This window comes from Macrosteles quadrilineatus, unplaced genomic scaffold, assembly GCF_028750875.1.
Source record: "Macrosteles quadrilineatus isolate MER2022 unplaced genomic scaffold, UCM_ALF_1.0 Scaffold_6__1_contigs__length_79288215, whole genome shotgun sequence".
In the NCBI taxonomy this organism is placed as follows: Eukaryota; Metazoa; Arthropoda; class Insecta; order Hemiptera; family Cicadellidae; genus Macrosteles; species Macrosteles quadrilineatus.
Window position 1 is genome coordinate 21,034,106 of NW_026542599.1, and position 11,224 is coordinate 21,045,329.

General features: G+C 33.9%; 1 protein-coding gene across 4 annotated transcripts in view; it reads right to left on the reverse strand.

Annotated features, from left to right (window-relative positions):
* Positions 1-11,224, reverse strand: part of LOC128996288 (voltage-dependent calcium channel subunit alpha-2/delta-3-like) — an 83,557-nt gene extending 72,333 nt beyond the window's left edge. For 2 of the 4 annotated variants that reach the window (XM_054421507.1, XM_054421504.1), the window contains exon 1: positions 10,661-11,224. In XM_054421507.1, coding sequence (XP_054277482.1) covers positions 10,661-10,749 — 89 coding nt within the window. In that variant the 5' untranslated portion in view covers positions 10,750-11,224. The remainder of the gene's footprint in view (positions 1-10,660) is intronic. The other 2 variants (XM_054421505.1, XM_054421506.1) reach the window with 1 other exon arrangement.

The window sequence follows — 11,224 nt, forward strand, 5'->3', positions numbered from 1 at the left end:
ATTATGTCTGCTATCTGCTCAATGTTGCAAGCAGACAACTGCATTGTACACTTAGTGTAAATTACCTGAAATGTAAAGTTAAAACTGTGAAACACAGGAACGTTTCTCATCCAAAGTCCCCGTGCGATCTCTAGTGTTCACTTGGTAATACATGTGTATTACAAAGTATAGGGTGTTTTCAACTCCCCACGTGAGTGTTAACGTTTCTTAAAAAGTACAAGTTCCTGTATAAGGTAATGTTGTTCTTTTTTCGAAAGACTCTAAAAGTAATGAAAGGACATTTTTTATTTACATTTATTTCGATAACAAACAAGTGTTTTTGACATATAAATAAATTTGTTTGCACAAAACTTGTGTGTATTACGATCCCCCCCCCCCCTAAAAACTGTTTTTTTAGTAGTACATTTTAGGGAAAAATAATACCTTTACCATTCACAGACATATTATAATCTTTTAAAAATTATATATTTTCCGGGTAGTACATATGCTAGTTATTCAATATCAAACAGTTCAATGACAAAATACATATTTTTTAATACAACAAATGGTTTATATGCAAAACTTGACCAAATACACACACAAACTGCAGTTGGTAAAAGAAATATATTATTTACATTGTATAACTTAAAATAAATAACTCTTTCATATTGGAAACAGTATACAGTAAAATAAAAACAAGCCCATGGGGCGTAGCCCAAGTGAAATATGAAAATTAAATGATATTATATTGCATTGTCTTCCATTTGTAGGCTATGTTTCAAGTTTCAAGTCTCTAGCTCATCGGGAAGTTAGTATAAAATTGATTGCAAAATTTGTACCGGACAAGAAAGCGAGCTAATAAAAACGTTTTAATAAACTTAAATAACAACAAAAAATGTTATTTACCAATTATTAGTGTTAATACAATTAATTATAACAAATATGTAATAACGGGGTGTCAAAAACACCCCACGCGAGTACATACGTTAGTAAAACCCGCGCGAGTAGTTAAAGGTTAAAGTACCTTTAGCATAGAAGTAAGAAGTATATCAATTAATTAATCTGTAAGTATATAACAAAATTACATAATCGTTTGACAGGCGACGGTAGGTATATGGATACAATGATGCGGCAAAGGCTGCTGACAGTATTACAGCGGAGCGGACAGCGCAGGAACTTGTGGCGCTGACTGTACTACACATTCCACTTGGAGATATGAGACTCGACTCAACTTTTGGAGTTATGACACTCTGCTTTAATTTTTACTTGGACTTATGAAACTTTGGAGTTATGATATCTTGGACTTATGAAACTTTGGAGTAATGATCACTTGCACTTATATTTTTCTTGGAGTAATGAAATTATCCCTTTTCGGGTACTTGTAGTTTTGAAACTTTGGATTAAATATAATTTGGAGTTATGATCTCTTGGACTTATGAAACTTTGGAGTTATGATCACTTGGAGTTATGAAATCTTGGAGTTATGAGATGATCCCGTTCAAATCCCACCAATGACAAATGGATTTGTATCCAAGTGATGTTACGACCCCCTCTACATCCTGAACTAATGTCAAAACAATTCCGGCTAAAATCTAAAGGAATGGAAACATATATGTAACCTAATGTATCCTATGCATTAATGTCGTTTGAAGTATCTAATTTATATTATAATAGCGTGTATAAAGTTAAAAACACTTCTTGTAAGGATGAGTTAAGTGTTTGTAGTTGAAAAGGACGAAGTGGTTGAACCAATTTATTACGAGAGTGAACAGGATTGTCTAAAGTGAAGGGTGTAGAGAGGGAGAGGGAGGTGGAAGTCCTCTGGACGAGAGGATTAGTATAGAAGGGCCTCAGTTGCGATAAATATTACAAAAATTTTCCCTCCACTCTCCTTTCCTAAATAGAAAATATCAATTTTAATTATTAAATGCTAGATAAAATCGATATTGCTTAATATACAGAAACATGTAAAGTATATCAATTCAACATGCACTTATTGGGACGAAATATAATTCAGAGACCCTGGAACACAATATGTCTGTTGTAAAAAAAAAAAAAAACAGTATCACAAAACTTACGCACAATTTCTCTCATTAGCTTGTCAAAACCCCTAATGGATGGTAAAATGGTGGAAATAACAATGGTATTTCATGGCTAAAAGCACAAAAAATTCAACGACATCGGAATCGTAATTTTTACAGCACTTGAGGTTGTAAAATTCAGATTTAATAAAATGAACACAATATATAAAATTTTAATCTAAACTGTTACATATAAAATTTTCAAAAACTGTAATAAAACTATTTATAAACTACGAAATGATACTTTCTTCATATACTAACTATGTATGGGGGGGGGGGGGTGAAGTAAAAATGAACAGCTTGAACATATAACTAACAGCTATAAAATAATATCTTAATCTTTATGTGGTTTGTTGCTAATTCCTTTGAAATAAAATGGGAATTGGTACTTTGAAATCAAATGGGAATTGGTAAGAAAATTAATGAAAGCCATAACACTATAGTTATATAGTAGGGTTACATCTATTTAAAATTTTGGTAGCTTTCTTTGAAATTATTCACACAATTATGAACAATATTTATATGCTCTGGTGGTTTTCATAGGTTTATACATTATTTTCGTAATTTAAAAGACAGTTTTGTAATTTGTGTACCGTGGACATAACAATTCCTGTAGTGGAATCTTTGGGAACTCAAGAAATGTTTTCCTTAATCACTAAGGATTTGTGTTCTAATAAGGGTAAAAATGTTAATTCAAATATTCTGATGATTCCTGTTGATCAGAAATCTAAAAGGCATCTCGACGAATTGCATAAAAAAAACTGAGTTACGTGTGACAATTAGTTTGAAAATTCACGTTTTTGTAATTTAAACATAATTGCCCATACTATCAAAAATTTAACAGCAAAAGGTTACCTTAAAAATGCAAGTCAACTAATATTCGTTTAGAAGATTGTTCAACCAAGATTTTACATTAAAGACACCAGCCAAGATTGCGGCATGACAGAGAACTGCGTTAAGACACTCTTTATGGAAGTAATGCTGACAAAGTGGCATTTACAGTGACTAAGAAAACGGCATTTAATATTTAAAGAGCAGCGAAGACGCCTAAGCGGAGTACTAAATATTTCATGGGGCACGCGACGGGAAATCGGCACAGTGGCTTTGATCGAGTAAAATATTCCTTAGGGAAGTACTGCAGAAATCACGAAATCACGGTGATTTCAGGTCAATCGTGAATATCTTGTTGATTGGCTAAGTGTCTTTAATTATTAAAATATGGATGTTTACATATCATTTATCATAAATACCCTCCCAACAGCAAACTTGTAGTCTAAGCGAATTTCGATTTACCTAATTTTATTTCCGATAAAATCTACGATATGAGTACCTATGCTTAGGGAGGTTAAAAAAGTGTGTTTTTGGTAAAATATTAATAGCTTAGTGTAGAATTCATTGACTGCAGTTTAAGTACATTAAACATTTCTGTTTTAAACGTAGCTATATTAATTTTTGATTACTTGACATCAACAAATTCATTTGATAACGGTAGATTGGTCAAAAAAATATTTTCCCCATTTCATCACGATTCTCTTAAAGGTATTTTTATAGTTAAATACTCAGAGTTTTTGTTAAATATAGAGACAAATCTCATCTGGTTCCGATAATTGTTTCGCCCCTTCATTTAATCTCCATGCAATCTAAATGCAGCGTCTATATTGCATTCTATTTAAGAAGACGCTTTTCTATATTAGCATTGACTATACGCTCCTTGACCGTGTAAAACGTTTCAGAAAACCACACTTACTGTATTATGTCGAACTTTTACAAAGTACAGATTAAAATGTTTTCGTCTAATTCACTTTTTTTCAACTATATTTTTGTAAGTTGACTTTACATAATGAATTTCATAATAATCTTTTATAGTGTAAACTTGTATAGATAATTCCAGCCTTTTGCAAAGTGAACACTGTTTAGCATTATTAGTGGTCGATATGTTTAAACATAAAAGATGCATTTTTTCAATGCTAAGCAATGGCGTGGATTCCCGTCATCACCACTCAACATGATAATAAAAAACACATTTCCAAAGTAATGTAAACATCCTTAGAAATTGTTAATGATTTTAAAAGGTTATTTACTGTCCATCTTAGATGTCCTGAAATACTTATTATAAGTCTTTCTTGGATCATATAACGTTACAAACTAGGGGCTTTTACTAGTGCGTGGAGCGCGTACATTTATCTTGGAGGTTCTTGATCCGAATCCCACTCATCACCATTTTTTCCTTCACGTCCACACTAAGCTCTATGAAGGGTCAGTTTACTTATTACTTGGGAGTAGGCCTAGACAGTCGTGCCATCACATGACCCATTAGTGTTTGGCGGGATTTGAACCCGCGACTTCGCTCCTTTGCTAATCAGCTGTTTAATGGCTTTGGCTAAGTGATATTACCCTGACCCATAAACTACATAACGCTTTGAGTTCATCTATGTGAGACACACACAAAATTGGTCCATTTCTGCACCAAATTAAGTACGATAAAATATTCTACTAATACCTAGTAATATTTATTAAAATTATTACGCTATTCTTGATACACGGTAATCCTCAATGTTACTATGAAATCACCATATTTAAGCTATATTTAGTATTTACTCCGTGTTTTCTAACGGCACGGAAAGTTACAGTTTTAATGTCGATATTTCGAGGTTCACTTATAAGAGGGGTAGAAATACACGGTGAAGGGTTTGGAGGGTGTTTTATCATAAAAGCGGAGGTTCGATGTCTGTCAAATGCATGATGAATCGGAGCCCCGAGGTGTAATGTGGAGTGTGTAAGTATTTTTAGAATTTACACTTTCACTCACAGTAAATTTGGCCATACATTTTTTATAACTCTATTATCTATGGAGTAAATTTAACAGGTATGTGCCATAGACTATCCAACACAAGTAAAACACAACTAAAGGTCTATGTATGTGCTCAGTTTCATGAGCTTAGTTGGAGAATACAATTATTTCATTTCAATAATAAAGAGATTTACATGGAGTTAGTGGAGTTTGAGCAAGATAGACTTGCTAAAGTCCTTAATCTGAAAATAATCTTTTAATTGACTTCAATTATCAAGAAATGGTTATGTTTGTTTCAAGTATAGTTTTTTTGACCATTCAAATAGTGTTAAAAATTTTATTTCAGTTGAGGAAAATTTGATTCCCTCTAGTAGCAATCTAAGCGATTTGTATTTGCAACTGAAGGCAAAGAAAAACAAATCAATTGTTTTAGTAATTTGACTAGTACCATTTTGGCTTTTATTGGGTAAGTGGTGGAAGTACCTATACTATTTTATAGGAAAAATCAGTAAAGTTGCACTAACTTTTGAACTGTATTTTTTACAGCATTGGGGTTGAATCATTTTGTTTAGCTATCAGGACCATAAGTTACTACATTTTAATTAAAGTCGTCGTATTTTAGGGTGGATATAAAAGTCAATATCACTTGTATATCATATATTAAGAATATATTACTAAACAACGGACAGTATACAATGGAACTTACTCTAGAAACCCCCCAAAAATATTTGTGTACCAACCCCTTGAAAAAAATAAGTTTCCAACTGGTGACCTTAGAGTGGTTACCTCCAACAAAGGTTTGAAATTAAAATCTTCTTCAGCTAAATCTTCAAGAGAAGTTCAAAGTAGCCTTCAGATTCCTCCGTAAGACCAAAAGCCTCCCCGCAATATCCACAATGATATGACTATGGATATCGAACGTTCATTAATAAAAGAGAATGTAGTTTGATAGCCTTAGGAGTGGAAGGGGGTATCAGTTACAATGTGGGTGTAAGGGAGGGGGGTTCATTCATGTGTACGCAACATCACAAGGGCTTACGTCAGTTTTCGATTGTTCCAAATGAAGACACTTCAACACGTACCCGGTACACAGAAGCTGTAGTAACGTTGGCTTTGATGTGAAATACTCGTTTTCAGTTGAGCAGTTCTGCAAGGTGTGACTTTCTGTTTCAACAATCAAAAGGGGTTGATGGAAATTAATTTTTATAGGTTTGATCGAGGTTTGGCTGGTTTATTTAGGATGTTAATTTGGTTTTAATTTATTATCATTTAACACATACAATATTCTAAGACTGACTTCTTTGTAGAATATTACAAATAGAACTTCATGCTTTTATAACGTTTATAGCATTTTTGTTGGTAAGTTTTGGTTAAATGTATTTTCTATTATTTTAGCGTATATTTTTATGATATTTGCTAATCTTTGGCTTTACAACAGAACAATGATGCATAAATACATAATTTTTTTGGTGGAAGTGGTTTGAAAATTAGTTAACAAAATGAAGAAAACCACAAAACACCCTAACATTGAAATTTCCTTCAGCTGATCCCATGATGAAACAACTGTAAGGAGAATGTTTCGGTGGTTTAATTCTCTGTATGGTTCTACTAATATAAACTATGATGGATAAATAGTCAAAATTAACATTAGTCCTGATTACGAGTACAATAATAATGCTGTTTCTTATTTTCACTATGAGTTCTGTAAATAAAGTAAATTAGCATGTAGGAACAATAAATAATGGGCAAACTGAGTGAATTCCTAAAAAATACAACTGCCCTTTTTGTTTTTGGCAGTAAACAAATCTGGCTGTCCAAAACACATATTTTTAAAATCATAACATTTAATCAATTAATCAATTAACTTACAAAGAAAATCCACTAAAGACACACGAGTTGTAAGAATTAAAAATGTTAATTCGATGAATATACACCTATATTCAAACATGTAAATCCAATGAATCTAGATTTGATTAAAGACAGAACACTTTTAATCTCTGGTTATGTTTACTAAAGGAGAGTTAGGTTTGTCCAAACCCTGATAAAAACTTGTTATTTTGACACTGAAGTCGAGCAGGGGTAATGTGGCAATATTTAGTAAATCAGGGGTTGTTAAATATTACACCTTTCGATACGATATCGATAAATATACATTACATTCACAGCAGTTAGAAAACGGGATAAAAAACATATTTGTAAAGTTACATTTTTATTTTCTGTGACATTTGAATTTTTTTTTAAAATCCGGTCACAGATTGTTACGCTATTGTCATAAACGATCATTTTAGCGCTGGACTCGTTGTGTCATCAGCATAAAATCACCTGCAAAATATGCAAAGTGCTGCGTAGGTGCATTGTGTGGGCGGGCGTCGCCCATAGAGCAATAAAGTAAAGTCTACACGCCATAGAGTAATACACACCACCTCCTACACACACAGAGGATTCTGGGACAATGTCAAGTGGGTGAATACTAAATTATACCATGTTTGTTAAATACACATGGTTGTGAAAGTTTGGTTTGGTCTGGTTTGATTTATTTATGTCAGTAGCCTTAGGTTATGTAGGAAAGAAGATTTAAAAGTTAATTGGGTGAAAGTCTATCACCCATATTCCCACAAATAACCCTTAAGTTCGCAAAATACGTGTTATGTGTTACCGACAAAGGTGAGTCAAGCAGTGACTTAAACACTTTTTAGTTTCTACAGATATTCGTAAAACATGTCGGGGGACTCAGAGGAAGTTTAAAGGTAAGACCTAATTGTATATTCACACTGCCACTAGTGTAGTACCATCAAGGGCGTTGTTAGAGGTGCGCCACTACAAAACTCTCAAAATTACCAGAAGACTCTTCTGTTGGATAACTCTTCAGGAAAGTAATTTAGGCACTACTATGCCACTGTTTGTGACAAGGTCATGTTTAGATGGGAGAACCTTTTGTCTGATTTAAAAATATAAATAGGTCAATTTCCATTTAGGTTCGTTTTGTTAAGTCCTCTTAGGATATTTTCTGTTATATTTTGTGTCTGGGATAGCAGCTGCTGTTGTAATCAGAGCACGATATTTTGGGGAACTAAGTTCAATCCCCGCTTATCACTGATGGCTTTTGGCTTAGTAAAACCGTGTTCAGATTCGGTGGTTCTAACAATAAGCTGTAGATACACATAGAATACAAAAAAAGTAAAAACATTCTGCTGAAGGGAATTTTCTTGGTTTTATCAAACTCGATACTAAAAGCCAAAGGTTTGATGCAAAGGCTAAAAGGTACAAAGGTTTGATAATAAAATCTTTAAATTAAATCTGACCATAAATTGTTGTGGTGGAATAAAAATATAGTGACGTGACAACATGAGCATATTTTATGTTATTTTCGATAAATAATAAATATATATGTATTTAGATTAGGCTACACTTGTCATCAGTGACAATAAATTAGCTTAACATTTTAAAAACATCAATTATGCTTAGTGTTGAATTTAGTTGCAGAAATCAAGTTGGTTTTAAAATTGTTGGTAATTTTTATATATAATTAGAGATGCCCCAATACAAAACGCAAGTGTTGAGGTGATAAATTTGAATAGCTTTGTTTTGTTTGCTATTTTCCGTTTGGTTAAAATGTTTGTATTACAAATTGCAATTGAATGTAACATATTTGATGTATGAATACTATATTAAATATCATGGCAGTCAAGTGTTCTTTGCTATATATTTGGTCAAATACAAAAACAACATAAAAGTCAATTTGTTATACACAGAAAGGTTCATTGACCTCAATTCACAATGTTTGTCTGCATTCGTGGGGAACAGATGTTGATGACCGATTATTGTGGACTGACGATTTAATTGTTTGCAAATACACGCCCCAAAATGTCCAAAACTTCTACCAGCTGTGTGGGCGAATGCTGTATGAGTTTTTTATCCATGTCGTTGATTTTTTCTAAGCAACAGTCAAAATTCTGGATTTAGCGAATTTTTACATGGAATAAGCTATCACAGTAGGTCTCATGGTAAGACCTAGAACCAGCGCCACTTTTATAATTCGAGTAAAAACTATCTGATGTGATGAAGTTCAGCATAAGCGTGTAAGTCTACGTTTATTCTAAGTAGATTGTGAACCAGCATGATCGTACTATGGGAACTGGGTCTTGGGTACAAATTGGTTATCCCATTTTTGACCCTTAAAATATAAAATTTCGCAGATTCTATACAAATTATTTTGCAGAGTTCAAATATACAAATAATTTAGAAAAAAACAGCTGATCGGTAGAGGTGTGAGTAATAGGGGAGGGTATAAAGTCCGGGGGTTTTTGATTCCGACCCTTAAAGGAAGACACTGACAAGGTGTACAACTCAGACTCGGATCCGCCTATTGGGTTGGGAAAATGAGACATAATCGTGACATCAATACCCTGGGTGGGGTAATATTCCAGAGGATTATGACTCCGCCATTAAGGTGTATTCACCAAAAATATAGACATTTCTCAATCGTAAACCTTTGAATGACATCGTTACATTTCCAGTTACAGTTTGAGACTAAATGAAGAGAGTTTATGATCTTATAATCGTATCCCAGGTGAGGTTAGTTACAAAGATGATGTCTTAATTGTTACGATCACAGCTGCATTTTATCACCTCTGAAAACTTCGCAGCTCCTTCCAAGATGTTCAACGTTGTTAGAGTGACTGAACTAGCTGTGGTGTAGTAAAGTGTGCTTTAAATTGTAGAAAGTCCAAATGTAAAATAAATGTAGTAGAGTAGGTAACAAAAATGATTCTCATTCAGTACAATACTTTTGATTAAGAATCATTACTTGTGTTGGAAAGTGCGTACATTTTTATAAAAGACAGTTACAACAAAAGTTACAACACTATTACATTATTACAATACTTACAAACTTGTTTTATAGTTCATTATTTCGCTTAGCCTGTAAAGATTACTGTTTTAAGCACGCCATGTGTGGTGACATATAATCACAGATATGGTAAAGATGTCAGTGATTAATTTCAATATCAACAACGTGTGTCAAATTTTGTATAAATTACATACATGTTATTTTAAAAACTGTTAACTTAATCAAACATTTTCGTAAGAAAACAGTATATTGAGGGATACAGTATCATGATTTTATTATAAAATTTACTAGAGCAATTTTCATCGAATGTTTTTGAGTGTGTTGAAGATTCTTTTAATGTGATGTCAAACGGAATACACACACTTTAGGATGAATATCATGTCGTTTAGAAAATACAAGTATTTTTACAAAAATACATGTTTTAGACTTGAAGCTTGAATTTACTTTTGAAGAAAATTGAGTGGATTATGATCACAATGTACCATGAAAGCAGATAATAAGGAGAGGTGAGAAAGTCGAGAAAAAATAAAAGTTTAGGCCGACTAAAATTTTCGTGGTTCAAAATCGTAAATTTATCTTTTTAAACATATTTCTTTATTATCTTATATTCTTCTTCTATTAAAAAATACCAAGAATATAAATGTACCGTGGTTAAATTTTAGTTAGGCCTACACGTACCGCTCTTAAAGTAAGAATGCCAGTAGGCAATTTTCGTAATCCTTTTCTTCGTGTATACGACCTTTATTTCCAGTCGAAAAGGCTGTACAGACGTACATATTCGAATAGTTTGTTGTAAGGTTTCATCCGAACTCTAGATAAAATAAATTATTTAATGGTTGAGTTTATACAGGGAGACTTTATAACATTCAAGAAACTCGTATCCAGGCAGGTTCGTCGGGCCTCTTAGCATTATGGCCTCACCCTCCTTCTAGACTTCCCTCTATAACTCATCCTACTTACTCATTATGGGGGATGTCCTCGTCCTGTTGGTAGGAGACCGGCAGTCGACCCACCAGGAGCACGACGAGTAAGACTAGCGAGGTAGACATGTTAGAACTCACTCATATCATATACCCGCGGAAGTAGAAACTCCAGAAGAAGGCACACTCACGAAGCACCCACAAAGTCACATCGGGTTCGCGTGATTATAAAAGAAGGATTAGACGTTCCATAGTGTACAGAATGTAGTACACACCTCACGCTCAGTAAGGCGGCCCGGGCAGTTCGATTGTGACGCGCCCGCGCACTCCGGCCGCCATTTTATTGATTCGGCGACACGAGCCTACAGCGGCCGCCCGTCTGGAGTGCGTCACCGAGCATCAAATGTGAGATTAGTGTCTGAATCTTACAACGGGAGGAGGGCTCAACTTTATTTACCAGGGTTACTAAAGGTGTTGTGGTATATTTCGGCCGGGATGTTTGCAATTTGTTTTCCACGAGAGTGGTTTAAGCCTGTTGGATGTTGTATGCTCAATGGGCAAAGGGCAACTGCCTACTGTCACGACGCCGCCGAATGCGCTACCC